At 43.3% G+C, this 17,144-nt stretch overlaps 1 protein-coding gene across 4 annotated transcripts in view; it reads right to left on the bottom strand.

The window, feature by feature from the left end:
• Positions 1 to 17,144, bottom strand: part of banp (BTG3 associated nuclear protein) — a 242,214-nt gene that overhangs the window by 25,295 nt on the left and 199,775 nt on the right. For 2 of the 4 annotated variants that reach the window (XM_067998008.1, XM_067998007.1), the window contains exon 12: positions 3,785 to 3,928. In XM_067998008.1, coding sequence (XP_067854109.1) covers positions 3,785 to 3,928 — 144 coding nt within the window. Of the gene's footprint in view, positions 1 to 3,784; positions 3,929 to 17,144 lie in introns of those variants that run through there. The other 2 variants (XM_067998012.1, XR_010965968.1) reach the window with 2 other exon arrangements.

Below are 17,144 nucleotides of genomic sequence, written 5' to 3'. Positions count from 1 at the left end.
ATTAAAGCCCATGGGATTAAAGGGACAGTGGCATACAGTATATTTTTGATATATATTAATGACCTGGATTTGGGTATACAGAGCATAATTTCAAAGACGACCTGAAACTCAGAAATGTAGCAAACAATGTGGAAGATAGTAACTGAGTTCAGGAGGACACAGTCAGACTGGTGAAATGGGCAGGCACAAGGCAGATGAAATTTAATGCAGAGAAGTGTGAAGCGATACATTTTGGTAGGAAGAATGAGGAAAGGCAATATAAACTAAATGGTACAATTTTAAAAGGGGTGCAGGAAGAGAGAGATCTGGGGGTGTATGTACACAAATCTTTGAAAGTGGCAGGACAAGTTGAGAAGGCTGTTCAAAATGCATTTGGGATCCTTGGCTTTATAAACAGAGGCATAGAGTTCAAAAGCAAGGAAGTTACGCTGAACCTTTATAAAATACTGCTTAGCCCTCAGCTGGAGTATTATGTTCCATTCTGGGCACCACACTTTGGGAAGGATGTCAAGGGCTTAGAAAGGGCATAGAAGAGATTTACTAGAATGGTACCAGGGGTGAGGGACTTCAGTTATATGCAGAGACTGGAGAAGCTGAGGCTGTTTTCCTTACAGCAGAGAAGGTTAAGAGGAGATTTGATGGAAGTCTCAAAATTATGAACGGTTTTGATAGAGCAAATAAAGAGAAGGTAACCAGAGGACTCAGAGTTAAGACGATTGGCAAAAGAACCGAAGCGATATGAGGAAAATATTTTTTTATGCAGCGAGTTGTTGTGATCTGGAATGCACTGCCTGAAAAGGGTGGTGGAAGCAGATTCAGTAGTAACTTTCAAAATGGAATTGGGTAAATACTTGAAGGCAAAAAAACTGCAGGGCTATGGGGAAAGAGCAGGGGAGTGAGACTAATTGGATAGCTCTACCAAAGAGCCGGCACAGGGACAATGTGTCAAATGGCCTCCTTTTTTTATTATTCATTCATGGGCTGTGGGCGTCGCTGGCAAGGCCAGCATTTATTGCCCATCCCTAATTGCCCTTGAGAAGGTGGTGGTGAGCCGCCTTCTTGAACTGCTGCAGTGTGTGTAGTGAAGGTTCTCCCACAGTACTGTTAGGTATGGAGTTCCAGGATTTTGACCCAGCGACAAATCATAGAATGCTGTATCATTCTATGATTCTATGGTATATGGAAGCTGACCCCTATGTGTATAAAAAACAACTAAAAAAGAGAGAAACAAAAAAGAAACAAACAGCCAACGGGAGCGATGGTCAGGCTGGTAACAACGAATCAAAGCAAAAATAACAGCAACAGCTACTTGTTACATCAAGTTACATCGAGTCTACAGCACAGAAACAGGACATTTGACCCAACTGGTCGATGCCGGCGTTTATGCTCCACATGAGCCTCCGCCCTCCCCACTTCATCTAACCCTATCAGCATATCCTTCTATTCCTTTCTCCTTCATGTGCTTATCTAGCTTCCCCTTAAATGCTATTTGCCTCAACTACTCCTTGTGGTAGCGTGTTCCACATTCTTACCACCCTTTGGGTAAAGAAGTTTCTCCTGAATTCCCTATTGGATTTATTAGTGACTATCTTATATTGATGACCTATAGTTTTGGACTCCCCCACAAGTGGAAACATGTTCTCTACATCTACCCAATCAACACTTTCATTATCTTAAAGACCTCTATCAGGTCACCCCTCAGCCTTCTCTTATCTACAGAAAAGAGCCTCAGCCTATTTAGTCTTTCCTGATAAGTATCTCCTCTCAGTTCTGGTATCATCCTTGTGAATCTTTTTTGCACCTTACAAAGACTTTAAGAAGATATCCTTAGATAAAATATACACAACATTAGAGTTGGTGGAGTTGATGCATCGCTGCCGGCAATGACCACAGAATGATAATGTTTAACATAATCTGGAAGTCACAAAATTCCCAGGACCAGATGCCAGGTACCTAATTGTAAAAGGGCTAAATTTGCTGAAACAAGGGAACAACTGAAGCAAATAAATTGGGTTAAGTTGTTCAACAATGCGTCAGCAGAAGATAAGCCGGAATACCTTTAAAGATATAATGCTGAGCATGCTGTATTCCCAAAATCAACAAGATCACACTAAGCAAACAAGACCCAAAACGGATTAATACACAAATTAAAAGTGATATAAAGACGGAAAATGACCAGTACAAATCCTGCACAGAGAAAGGAGAAGGGGCTCATTGAGATGAGCAGAGGGTGATCAGAGGGGCAAACAGTTATCTGGAAAAAAGCATAGCAGCTGAGGCGAAGTGTAACGTTGAGAAACTATTTCAGTACCACAACAGCAAGTGTGCAGTCAAAAAAGAGGTAAAAACCATAAAAATGCAAATAGATTCAAAACTGAGGCATAAAATAGTAAATATTCTAAGTGACTACTTCCTCCAAGTATTCACAAGTGAAGACATGAGCAACATGCCCTCTCCAAACAAAGATATTCCAAGTTAAATCAAAGATTTCATTATAAATTAGATGGAAGTCCTAGGCAGGCAAACTGGGTTCAGGTGATATTTATCAGAGTGCTAAAAGAGACTGGAAGGAGATCTGTGTGGCATTGATAATTATTACGAAGGAGTCAATGGACACTGGAGAGGTACCAGTAGATTAGAAATAGGCTAATGTGGGGCCCATTTTCAAAAAGGCTGACAAAACAGACACAGGCAACAATAGACCAATTAGCCTTATTTCCATTCCATGTAAAATAATGAAATCAATTATCAGGAGCAAACTTGAGGATCATCTGAAAACAATAACCTAGTTAACAGCAGTCAGCATGAATTCATAAGGGAAAGATCTTGCCTGACCAACCTCTATGACTTATTTGAAGAAATGATAACCCAAGTCCTATGATGTGGTGTACCTCGACTTTCAAAAGCTGTTGAATCAGTTCCATACAAAAGGCAATCAAACTAAAAGCTGTGGGAATTCAAGGTAAACTCTAGCAATGGATAAGAAGCTGGCTAAAGGGTAGGAAACAACAAGTACTTATTAGACGAGCTATGTTGGAGTGCGGAAGAATACTTAGTGAGATGAGCTGGATTCAAAAATTCAAAAATAATCTGGGCTGCTGCCGCCCTGGGACCCCAGCCCTCCACGATCACAACTTCCCTTGCTGGCGGCAGCTTCAGCCCGATTTCCAATGTTCAATTTGGCGAGTTACATCAGGACGCCTATTTGACACCCTGCACAGTTCGCCTGCCGAATTTAATGAGGTTGGAGCCTCAAAATGATAGTGGCTTCTTTGCTGCCAAAATCTTCCCCAATGACTTTTAAGCAGATGGTTTTAATTACCAAGCAATGTTAAACCTAGTTTCCGTTAACCACAGAGAAGAACTGTGGGGAGAAATGTGTCTGTATACTCTTCAAAAGCAGTGTTGTTATAAAGAAACAGGAATATTGCTATGATAGGTCTTCCAAACATAAGACTTTTGGGAAACTTCTCATTTAATATTGACTCCAGCAATGGTGGTGGAGGCTAATAATTTAAATGAAGAAAGCAACAAAAGTGATGACCTCGAGGAATGTGCTAAATACATCCAGTATGTCAGTGAAACATTTGCACATTTAGCAACAGAGGAACATTCATTCATAAATCATTTACATCCCAATAGATAACTGTCTAAGAGAAAACCCAAAAAATATTGCTTTAGGGATTTTAGCCAAGATTACAACTGTACTGATCCATCAATTTACCTGACATTACGAAGACTAAAAAGGAAATAAATTGACTTAAGTCTGCATTCTGTTACTCACTTGAGCTGCTGTGGCATGATCTGTTACTGGTGCAAGTTGTACATATTGCACCTGGATGTCACTTCCCTGCAGAGGTGATCCATCTACTCCACTGGCTGGATGTTCAGCAGAAGCCACTGCAATTAACTGTGCGCCTTGCAACACCTACAAAATACAAAAATACTGCTTAAAAACAAATACATTCAGTGTATTAGCTTGATATACTTTCAGTTCAGCCTTTTATCTAAACACTATTGCCAAAACAGTAGACAAATGAAAGAAAATAATAAAATTAATTTAAATGCAGCGAATAAAAGTGCATGAAAGAAAGATTATTTTTCATAATTAAGATGCTGATAATAGGTTATACATTAAGATGGCTCAAGTTAATGGTTGGGGTTTGGCTGAGGTACATCTTGAATGTAATAGAGTTTTAGCGATATTGGATAGGATAAAAATAGATAAAGAGGAGGCACTTAAAAGACTGGCAGTATTCAAAGTAGAAAAGTCACCTGGCTCCGATGGGATGCACCCCAGGTTACTGAGGGAAGTAAGGGTGGAAATTGCGGAGGATCTGGTCACAATCTTCCAATCCTCCTTAGATATGGGTTTGGTGCCGGAGGACTGGAGGATTGCAAATGTTATACACCTGTTCAAAAAAGGGGAGCGGGATAAACCCGGCAATTACAGGCCAGTCAGCCTAACAGTGGTGGGGAAACTTTTAGAGACAATAATCCAGGACAAAGTTAATTAGCACTTGGAAAAGTATGGGCTAATAAATAAAAATCAGCATGGATTTGTTAAAGGAAAATCATGTTTGACTAAGTTAATGAGTTCTTTGATGAAGTAACGGAGAGGGTTGATGAGGATAGTGCGGTTGATGTGTATATGGACTTTCAAAAGGCATTTGATAAAATACCACATAATAGACTTGTTAGCAAAATTAAAGCCCATGGGATTAAAGAAATAGTGACAGCGTGGATACAAAATTGGCAAGGGGACAGAAAGCAGAAAGCAGTAAGCAGTGGTGAATGGTTATTTTTCAGACTGGAGGGAAGTATACAGTGGTGTTCCCCAGGGGTCAGTATTAGGACCACTGCTATTTTTGATATATATTAATTGCAGAAGACACGAAACTCAGAAATAAACAATGTGGAGGATAGTAACGGACTTCAGGAGGACATAGACAGACTGGTGAAGTGGGCAGACACGTGGCAGATGAAATTTAACACAGGGAATTGTGAAGTGATGCATTCTGGTAGGAAGAATGAGGAGAGGCAATATAAAGTAAATGGTACAATTTTAAAGGGGGTGCAGGAACAGAGAGACCTGGGGGTGCACGTACACAAATCTTTGAAGGTGACAGGACAAGTTGAGAAGGCTGTTAAAAAAGCATATGGGATCCTTAGGCTTATTAATCGAGGCATAGAGTACAAAAGCAAGGAAGTTATGCGAAACCTTTATAAAACACTAGTTAGGCCTCAGCTAGAGTATTGTGTTCAATTCTGGGCACCACATTTTAGAAAGGATGTCAAGGTCTTCAGAGAGGGTGCAGAAGAGATTTACTTGAATGGTAACAGGGTTGGAGAACTTCAGTTATGTGGAGAGACTGGAGAAGCTGGAGTTGTTTTCCTTAGAACAGAGAAGGTTGAGGGGAGATTTGATAGAGGTATTCAAAATCATGAATGGTTTTGACAGAGTAAATAAGGAAAAACTGTATCCAGTGGCAGAAGGGTCACTAACCAGAGGGCACAGATTTAAGGAGATCGGCAAAAGAGCCAGAGACAACATGAGGAAAATTTTTTTTACGCAGCGAGTTGTAATAATCTGGAATGCACTGCCTGAAAGGGAGCAGATTCAATAGTAATTTTCAACAGGGAAACAGACAAATACTTGAAGAGAAAAGAATTACAGGGCTATGGGGAAAGAGCAGGGGAATGGAACTAATTGGATAACTCTTTCAAAGAGCTGGCACAGGTATGAGGGGCCGAATGGCCTCCTCCTGTGCTGTTCCTACTATGATACTGCTAGCCATTTTAAAAGACAGATAAACTGGAATTCATTTATTAAGGTTAAATTGAAGCATGGAAAACTTTGTTCAAAGGCTGAGTGAGGTGAATTGTCACAAAAGGCTCTAACACAAGGACTGTTACATGGATTACCCATCACTACGTAGCATGTTAGCCAAAAGTAAATCAAATGTGATTTTTTTGAAGCAGTGGAAAGAGATAAACATGAATATTATCATTTTCGTCAAAAACTTCTAAACCTAGGAGAACTTATAAATACTGGAGGCTTCATCATTATGACATTCTGCTCTTTGAGATTTTTTCACTGGTCGCGTCTGACATACAAGTATTAGTAATAAAATATACAGACTTGAAATTTGTTTTTCTTTTTCCTTTTGTAGATCTGTTCAATATCTAGGAAATGGAATTTACTCAAAAGTTACTGGCTTGATTTTATCAGCACTCAAGAACCATTTGTCCACCCACTGCACAGATAGGTACTAGAATGGAAGGCACTTCCGAAGCAGGATGGATGGCAAACAGGAATTAAGCAGGGCTTTGTATACCTTTACAAAGCAACAATGGCAGAGATCCCAAGAGTTGCCTAGGCTTTTGTCCTAGAGAATATGTGTGCTGATTGGGGAGAGATGTTTGCATGTATTCGAGATTGTCTCAAACCTCATTGAACAGATATGCTGCGTTCTATGGCCACGGCTAATGTATCTGTCTGGCAGACATGTCCAGAGTCTGCATGGCCGTTGTCATGGCCTGCATGGACTCATTAGAGAGCCTAATGGAGGATAGCATTCTCTCCATCGCAGACATTCCCGCACCTACCTGCGTCACCACTCCACTAGCGATGGAGTTGGGCTCCTCCATCCTCCCCACCATTGTGGAGAGTGTACGTGGCACATCTTCCAGTACCTCGCAAAGGTGCTGACGTCCTTGATTGATCACTGTCATGACACACCATGGGGATGATTTTAGCATGGCGGAAGGAACTCAGCAGGTGGGTAAATAGTCGCATGGGAAACCCGGAAATAATTTTAGCGCATCAGATTGAGCAATCGCAACTCAATTGAAGGCACTTAATTTTACTTCCAGGTTTTGCGTCTCCAAGCTGCACAGCAGGCATACTGTGCACCCGCATGACGTGATCTGAACTGGAGTATTTAAAGGGCCAATGCAAAAATGGATGTTGAAGGAGAAAGAAGCAACAAGTGAAATGGAAGGACACAAAGCAAAAAGCAGCACCCAGGTTCACCCACGCATCCCTTGAGGTGCTGCTGGTTGGTGTGCGAAGAAGGAGGGAGCTGTTGTAGCCAGCTAAAAGGAGGAAGAGACCTGCTTCTGCCACCAAGATGGCATGGCTGGAGGTGGCAGAACAGCTGAGCAACAAGCGCACAGTGCCTAGGTCTTGGGTTCAGTGCAAGAAGTGGTTTAATTATCTAACCAGGTCAGGAAAAGTGAATACATTTGCTGAGTCACCCACATCCTGTGAAATGCACCCCCACCTCCCTCTCTCTCACTCTGTCTTGGCAAGCCTACTCCATCACATGACTCCTCACACTCACTTAAGTTTCAGCATCAACTAACCTTCACGTTCTATGCACTTCCTGACCTCCCCACTGGTGCACCCACCACTGCCACTCACCCCAATCCTGATGCAATGTGATGCATCTATCTGATCATCACCCTCTGATGCATCTGTTTCATTGTCAGCCTGACCCAGAGCACTGCATCCATCGGGTGAAGACGTCACCTTCAGTCACTCATACATCTGTTCTTTCTCCCCTTGTAGGAGAAGAGAGAGAAAAATGCAAGGGACAGGAGTAGAACTGGAGGTGGACCACCACAAATAGTCCAGTTGACAGATGCAGATGAGGTGGCCATGGACATCAGTCACACCATTGCATGCCTTCCGTCGGAGATGGAAAGACTGGCAAACCTCAGATGGCTGGTGATAGAATTTTAACATCCTACACACACATGATAAATTGATTTTATTAATGATTGAACTGTTCCACACCTCAAAATAGTCATTGGAAAGATTGCCACTTTTCCGAGAAATAATTACTATTGGTTTCTGTTGTCTTCCAGGGCCTTCACGGCTTGAACAACAATCAGCCACAGTGGAAGAAGGTTGATTCCTCAGAGGAGTTTATTCCTTCTGAGGGTGCACCGTCACAGGACATCCAGCCATGAACTAGCGCAGATACTGGCACTTCGGTGGGTCCTGTTAGACAGATAGTTGGGTTGTTACCTGGTGATTCATCACTCACAAGTGTGCACGAACAGACACTGGTGGCAGGGGGGGGCGCACTCCTCTCCAAGCTCTGCTCAGCTGGACACAGATGCTGAACCCTGGGCCCATCATTGAGAATGAGAATGATAGAGGTACAGCTGCACCTTTGCGAGGTACTGGAAGATGTGCCACGTACACTCTCCACAATAGTGGGGAGGATGGAGGAGCCCAACTCCATCGCTAGTGAAGTGGTGGCGCAGGTAGGTGCGGGAATGTCTGCGATGGAGAGAATGCTATCCTCCATTAGGCTCTCTAATGAGTCCATGCAGGCCATGACAACGGCCATGCGGACTCTGGACACGTCTGTTACCTTAAACAGGCAGACAGATACATTAGCCGTGGCCATAGAACGTGGCACATCTGCTAACCAACCTGCTGGCCAGCAGAGTGGTGAGAGTGACGTTGCGCTGGCCCGGGAGAGGGATGATGGTGAAAGGGGATATGGAAGTGGGGACACCACTCAAAGCGCTCGCACGGCTCACCCGTTGTCCCCTCCTCAACCAGTACCCACAATGCTGCCTCCTCTTCTGATGGCCGAGTCTGCCCCTGCACTGGTGCAGGTGGAGCAGTCTTTGGCAGGACCCCCATGGGCTCCAAAGCCCAGGGGTTGTAGGCAGAGAGCATCTCAGCAATCAGGGAAGGAATCTGAGCAACCTGCCACGACCTCTGCTGAAGCCAGAGGGGATGCACCATGTAGAAAAGAAAGACTAAGCAATTGTAATTCGCCGAGGATATCACAAGGGTATTTGACGAAATGTCACGTTGTTAATTTATATATTTTTTTTGATTATGTCACATTAAATTTAATAATTCTCACCACCACAGCAACATCTTGGCCATTATTGAGTCCCTTTTGTGAATTCGCCCTTTCATGTGTTTCATCATGAATGCCAAGACATCATGCCACCATTGGCGTGTGTGCAATGGGTGTATGCGCGGTTAAAGTACTGTTTTGTGCAAAAGTTGGTGGTGCTGGTAGTTGTTCCAGGGGGCCTGAATATTTCAAAGTCTTCAATTTGCAGATCTCATTATGAGAACCTGTTAGAGATGAGGGAATCCCTGGCATCACGGGCAGCTATGTGCACTGCTGTTCTGGCGATGGGTTCCTCATCTTCATTTTCCTTATCCTCCTCCTCATCTTCTTCTTGAATGTTGCCGGCAGATGAGAATGCTTCATGAGCACATTCGACCTCCTCCACCTGTAACCTCTCTGCTGTGCTATGTTGTGTAGGACGCAGCACACGACGATTATTCTGCACACCCTCGCTGGCTAGTACTGAAGGGCTCCTCCAGATCTATTCAGGCACCTGAAGCACATCTTCAACATTCCTATGGCTTGCTCACTGACAGACCTGGTGGTGATGTGACTGTGGTTATACTGCTGCTGTGCCTTGTTGGTGGGGTTTCTCATGGGTGTCATGAGCCACATCTGCAGGGGGTATATCCCTTGTCTCCAAAGAACCAGCCTTCAAGTCTGTCTCCTGTGTGGAAGAGGTCCGGGATGTAAGACCCACGCAAAATGAATGAATCATGACAACTACCAGGGAATCTGGCTCACACTTGCAGAAATCTCTTCTGGTGGTCGCACACCGACTGTGCATTTATGAAGGGATATCCATTTCGGTTGATGAACAGTCATGGCTCATGTGGAGGTCCTCATATTGCTACGTACGTGGAATCAATTGAATCCTGTACCTTTAAGAAGCCAGCCAGAGAGTTGAAACCCACTGCCATCTCAGTCTGGCCGATGTCGTCACGGGGATAGTTGACATAATCGGATGCCCTGGCAAACAAGCCATCCATGACATGTCGTATACACTTATGTGCAGACTACTGAGACCCCCTGGAGATGTCACCGGTGGTGCCCTGGAAGGATCCGGAGTCGAAGAAATTGAGGGCAGTGGTGACTTTAACAGCGACGGGCAATATGAGGCCCCCAGGTTCAGCCAGGAGCAGCTCTTCATGAATAAGCATGGAGATGTCTGCGACCACCTGCCGACTCAACCTGAGCCTGCATAGGCACTGCTCCTCAGAGGTCCAGGAAGCTCAGACTCTGCCTATAGACTATCTCACGTGGGTAGTGCTTCCTGCGACCTCGGCCCCTCTGCTCTTCTCCAGGTCTTTGTTGCACCTCTGTCTTGTGCAACTGCAGATTCCAGAACTGCACAACATGCCTGCCGTGAATGGTGATGTGCCTCCTCCTCAGATGAACTGTGGAATAGATCCATTGCGCTCCCCCCCCACCCCCGCCATCCTTATGTTGTCAGTTTGAGGAGCTCCAAAATGTAGGTAAATTTGTCAGAACACAAGAATCCTCAGTCTCAACAAAGAAATCTCAGTCTAAACACAAATAACTTCTAGCCAAAGATTTGTCTGAGTGAACTGAGTACCCCCCATATCTCCGAGTACTGTCGATGTTTCTAAACATGATGGCATGGGAAGCGTTACTATCTTGTTGTGGAATGTATGAGCATCAGCAAATGGTGTTTGGCTTACAGAGAAACTGATTAACATGTGACCACAAAGGAGGTTTGGGATACAGCAGATTTTGGTGTGTGATTGTGGGTATACAGGTAGGAGTGTAAAATGTACTTGATAGAATATTCTCGGAGCAACTGGCCTGCTCGATATCTTATGGCAGGGTCATTCAAGTTTGATCACCTCGAGAACCTTGTCAGTGTAAAGCTTTTGCCAGGTTGTATTGCAACATCTTACTTAGTGCGCTATAACATGTACTATTGTATTTTAACATCATTTACTACTTGTCTTTTATTATAACATCTTAATAAAACCTTTACTTTGGAACAAGACAGTCTCACAGCCTCTTAGTACGAGAGACCGAACTATTAAACAGAACTTACAGGAAGGGAAAAGTTGTGGGATTGTGCAGATCTGTTACAGAAGTACATGAGTTAGGTTGGTTATTAATAGGTCATAATGTAACCAGATGACTTACACACCATTCAGGAAATCTTTCACTGGAAACAGCTGGAAAAGTGAATGTGCCCCGTCTATGAGTATGTAGGCATTCAACATGGTGTGAACATCCTCTGGAAGACTGCATTACCTCCCCAGTACACTGCCTTTATTATAGCAGCTTTTCAGAAAGAAGATTAACTTACGTTTGATCTATGGTAAATTAATATTTCATATGTATTTCCACCAGATTGTAAATTTACCAACATGATTTGTGATTTAAAACAGAACTGGAATTAAGGATATATTAAACCATCTTCAGGAAATCATCTAAATTTACTTACCTACATTTATTTTCTTTTTGTCAATGTTTTATAAGCAATAATGCTTATAAAAAAGCACTCAACTCAAATCCAGATGTTCATAAAACTGGCTATTGTGATAAAATATTAAAATGCTACAAGCTTCCAGCGGTTCTATCACCACACAGGTAGAGGGGTTGGTGAAACTAAACAGTAAGCATAAATGATGGCACCAAATGAAAAAACGGAAATAAATGTTAAAAGAACAGAGCAATCCACAGGACTGATCGCGGGGAAAAACCTGCACACCAAGGACAATGAGCAAGGGAGTGCTACGGCAATTAGTTGGTTTGGAATTAGGAGTGCAGCAGCTCTTAAAGGGCTGGTACACTTAAACAGCTGATGTAGCATTTTGACCGGAGCCTAACTGCAGTGCCCAAGATGTCTACAGGAGCTGAAAGAACTGCCTTTTCACTGCAGAAAGTCTAGAGATGCTGATGGAGGAGGTACAGCAGAGGAATGGGGTAATTTTTTGATGCTGCGGAGAGCCCTTCAAACAGAACCAATATCCAATAAGCATGGCAGGAGGTGGCTGACAGAGTCATTAGTGTCCCACATTATTAGTTTGTGGAAGCAAAATGAGGAACAATTTCCCCGACCTGAGGAAGAGTGCAGGTACAACTGGCTTAAAGGGTACCCACTCAAAGAATAGGAATGCCTGTACTATGCATGCACCGAGCACTCAAACCACAACATGCTGTTACATCAGCAATGCAGCCTGCAAAGCACTAGCCCCACTAACTATCATGGCATAGAAATTCCACAGGCCACAATCCCGGCGGTTACACTGGAATCACGCTCATTGATGCCCTACATCACTGACCCTGCCAGAGTTTGCAGGGTCAGCAGAACACCGAACTTGCAGGGAGATGGTGAGCACACGCACGGCTTTGAGCGTATCTTTGGCACCTGCTTGCCCCATACGCAGGAAACTCTGGCACCTGCCACATTTTGGTGGAGTTGTCCAGGACCTTCTCAGACCCAATGGAATTCCCCTTGCCCCTCTGATTTTATTAATTAAATAACTAGCCAGTCTTCAGAGGTCAAGACTGCTTCCTTGACCTGGACCTCCCTCCAGTGGGGCGCAGCTCCACTTATCTGGAGTCTGGTACGTCTCATCTTACTCAGCATACTGGCCTCCAGTCTGACACTGGGTCCTGACTGAGCCAGGGAAGCAGGATCTCCCAGCATAAGAAGTCTCCACTGCCAGCACTGCTCCCTGAAACTATTTACTTTTCAAAGGGTGGGTGGAGGTTCCGCTTCTTACAAGACCACTCAGAAAATCCCAGAAAAGAAATGCAGTGCACCCAGGTCCCTGATGTTTTCTGGTGGTTTCCCGCCGAACTCCGACCAGAATTACGGTGGGAGTGTTGCAGAACCACCGAGGAAATTTGGGGCCCATGCCTTTAAAGCTGCAGCTCCAACATGTGCTGTCAAAGAGAAAGGCTTCCTTTGCCACACATAACTGTTGCATGTTTTGTCACCAAATCATTTAGTTCCTTAAACTACCTTCATGATTTGTACTTGTTTTTTCACTCCAGGTGCAAGGATCTGTCTGTTCTGTTTTTCAAGAAGGCAGCACACAACCATCGAGAGAGAAGGTACACTGGTAGCAGATATGAAACTTATGAAAATGATGGACAGGAAAAGTCCAGCTGGTCAATCAAGTCTGTCCCGTTGAGTCATGGTGCACTATGACCCCCATCCAACTCCCTCGCCTCCAACCAACCAGCCACGCAATCTCATTGGAGAGGTGAAAAAGCAGGAAAATGCTGCAGAATTAACCTTGAAAGCGATCAAACAGGTTCCAGAAGAGCATGGTGACGGAGAGATGCATCCCGCAACACCTGCCTATTTTCTATATGTAGTTATGTTGGCCAGACGAAAGAACTCATCCAGTTCCCTTTTGAATGGTTGCAGTGAATCCACACTCACTGCACGAGCCAGCATCTTGTTCCGTAGCTCAACGATTCTCTGTGAAAAGAAGTACTTCCTGACATCTAACCTAGTTCTATGCTTATGTAACTTATATAAGGAATCTTACAACACCAGGTTACAATCCAACAATTTTATTTTAAAATCACAAGCTTTCGGAGATTATCCCCTTCGTCAGGTCACTACTCACCTGACGAAGGGGATAATCTCCGAAAGCTTGTGATTTTAAAATAAAACTGTTGGACTATAACCTGGTGTTGTAAGATTCCTTACATTTGTCCACTCCAGTTCATCACCGGCATCTCCACATCATATGTAACTTATACTCATGTCTCCTGGTCCTCTCTAACCTATCCAATTCAAATAGTGTATCCACGTGGACTAAATCTAATCCTTTCATTATTTTAAAGACCGCAAACAAAGCTCCTCAAAATCTATGCTTTCCAAGAGTAAAATCCCCTACTCTCTAAGACCATTGCAGTAAAAAGGACCTCTCTATCATCTACCATATGAGGGGACCAAAACTGAACACAATATTCTAAATGAGGCCTAACCCAGGTCATAAACAAAGGCAGTATAGTTCTTTTTGTTTTGTATTTAATCATCCTGGCAATACCTCCCAACACTATTTGCTTTTACAATAGCCTTACAGCATTAGTCGTGGGCCTTCAGAGATTCATGTACTTTAACGTCCAGCAGCCTTAAGCATACAATCTGCATAATGTACGTTGGCCCTACTCGGGTGCATAACACTATATTTATATCTATTAAAAAATATTTGCCAGACTCGGGCCATTCCCCCATCACATTTAGATCTGCCTGTAATCTATTTTCGTCATCTATGGTCCTAATACCCGTACAAATATTTGTATCATCCCCGAACGTGCAGACAGTATCAATCAGATCATTGATAAAAATGGTGGAGAACAATGGATCTAATGAGGGAATCCTCTAGTAACTGGTCCCCACACAATAACAACCTTCTGTCGATGAGAATGCAACCAATTCCTTATCCAATCCAAAATGTGCCACTAATCCTACAGTACTCAATCGTATTAAGTAGCCTAATGTTTGACACCTTGTCAAAGGCTTTTTTCAAAATCAAGGTATACAATGTCATCCGGCCTACTTACATCCATTAACCTAGAAACTAGATCCAAAAATTCAGCCTGATTGCTGAAACATGACCTTTTCTAGAAGCCATGATGAGACTCTCAAGTAACCCTTTCGCTGTCAAGGCAGTCACACAGTGTATCCTTTCCAGAAATGTGCCGACAACTGAAGTCAAGCTAAAGGGCCTTTAATTTCCCCATTCTGAATATTACCCTTTTTATATATTGGCAGCACACGGGCCTCTCTCCAGTTCTTGGGAACAATCCCAGATGAGATTTCCATTAGCTCCTCTGAAGAGCCAAACTGGAAGTCAAACCTTAAAAAGGGGATGCGAGGCAATCCTGGGGAGGGGGAGCTACTGAATAGCAGGCAGCAGCTGGGAAGATACTTATGAGGCCCGGAGGAGCATTCATTCCCCACAAAAGTCGGTGGCACTACAATTTCTGTGGCATTTTGGAGCAGCCGGCAGCTGTCCCTTTAAGAACCACTGGTTAGGCTGCTCCAAGTCTAGTACCACTGAGCACATGCAGCGCATGCTTTGCCCATTGCTATCTGAAAAGTGCTTTACGGTCCTACAACAAGCGTAGGACCCCAATTTAAATATTTTAATAAAGCGCCTGTCTGTTTCAGGCAGGAACTGTAGCAACTCATTTCAAGGCCTGCTTGAAAATGGAGTCAAGGCAGCCCTCAGGCAATATTTTCTTTTTCACTTTTCGTCTGCCTACCACCCCGATTTTCAGCATGGACCGGGCGATTGGCAGACAAAATCGCTCCCATTGTGTGTAGACCAGATTAGTGTTGAAGGACCAAAGTCCTCCATTTCATGATGAGACATAAATTGAGTAATCCACATGCAAATTTGGAAGGAAAAGAATAAGGTTGTGGGTTTATATAAGGACATAAGAAATAGGAGCAGGAGAAGGCTACATGGCCTCTCGAGTCGGCTCCGCCATTCCATCAGATCATGGCCAATCTTCGACCTCAACTCCACTTTCCTGCCCAATCCCTTGATTCCCCTGGAGTCCAAAAATCTATCCATCTCAGCCTTGAATATATTAAATGATTCAACATCCACAGCCCTCTGTGTGAAGAAGTTCCTCCTCATCTCAATCTTGAATGGCCGACCTTTATCCTGAGACTATGCCCCCTACTTCTAGACTCTCTAGCCAGGGGAAACAATCTCTCAGCATCTACCCTGTCAAGCCCACTCAGAATCTTATATTTTTCAATGAGATCACCTCTCATTCTTCTAAACTCCAGAGAGAATAGGCCCATTTTACTCAACCTCTCCTCACAGGACAAAGCTCTCATCCCAGGAATTAATCTAGTAAACCTTCATTGTATCGCCTCCAAGGCAAGTATATCTTTCTTTAGATAAGGAGGCCAAAACTGTTCGCAGTACTCCAGGTGAAGTCTCACTAAAGCTCTGTACAACTGTAGTAAGATTTCCTTACTCTTGTACTCCAACCCCCTTGCAATAAAGGCCAACATGCCATTTGCCTGCTGCACCTGCATACTAACTTTTTGTGTTTCTTGTACAAGGACACCCATGTCTCTCTGAACACCAACATTTAATAATTTCTCACCATTTAAAACATATTCTGTTTTTCTATTCTTCCTACCACAGTGACTAACCTCACACTTCCCCACATTATACTCCATCTGCCACCTTCTTGTCCACTCACTTAATTTGTCCAAATCCCTTTGCAGACTCTTGCAGATCCTTGCAGCACCCCACCAGTTACGGCCTGCCAACCTGAGAATGACCCATTTATCCCGACTCTCTGTTTTCTGTCCTTTAACCAATCCTCTATCCATACTAATATATTACCCCCAACCCCATGAGCCCTTACCTTGTGTAACAACCTTTTATGTGGCACATTATCGAATGCCTTTTCAAAATCCAAATATACTACATCCACTGGTTCCCCTTTATTTACCCTGCTAGTTACATCCTCAAAAAACTCTAATAAATCTGTCAAACATAATTTCCCTTTCATAAAACCATGTTGACTCTGCCGAATCATATTATGATCTTGTTGTGCGGGGTCCTTTAGGGAAGAGTGACCATAACATGATAGAATTCTTCATTAAGATGGAAAGTGAAGTAGTCCAATCCGAAACTAGGGTTTTAAATCTAAAGAAAGGAAACTACGGCGGTATGAGGAGTGAGTTGGCTATGATAGATTGGGAAGCTTCATTAAAAGGCATGACGGTGGATAGGCAATGGCCAACATTTAAGGAATGAAAGCATGAATTGCAACAATTATACATTACTTTCTGGTGCAAAAACACAAAAGGAAAAGCGGCCCAACCATGGCTAACAAAATAAGTTAAGGCTAGTATTAGATCCAAAGTGGAGTCATATAAAGTTGCCAGAAAAAGTAGCAAGCCTGAGGATTGGGAGCAGTTTAGAATTCAGCAAAAAAGGAACAAAAGATTGATTAAAAGGGGAAAAATAGAGTATGAGAGTAAACTTGCAAGGAACATAAAAGTGGACTTTCAAAGCTTCTTCAAGTATGTTAGAAGAAAAAGATTAGTGAAGACAAATGTAGGTCCCTTACAATCAGAAACGGGAGAATTTATAATGGGGAACAGGGAAATGGCAGAGCAATTAAACAAATACTTTGGTTCTGTCTTCACGGAAGAGGACACAAATAACTTCCCAGAAATGCTAGGGAACCAAAGGACTAGTGAGAAGGAAGAATTAAAGGAAATTAGTATTAGTAAAAAAATAGTGC

The sequence above is a fragment of the Heptranchias perlo genome, chromosome 16 (genome assembly GCF_035084215.1).
Source record: "Heptranchias perlo isolate sHepPer1 chromosome 16, sHepPer1.hap1, whole genome shotgun sequence".
Classification (NCBI taxonomy): Eukaryota; Metazoa; Chordata; class Chondrichthyes; order Hexanchiformes; family Hexanchidae; genus Heptranchias; species Heptranchias perlo.
The sequence above is the reverse complement of the archived record's forward strand: the minus strand, read 5'-3'. Positions and strand labels throughout refer to the sequence as shown.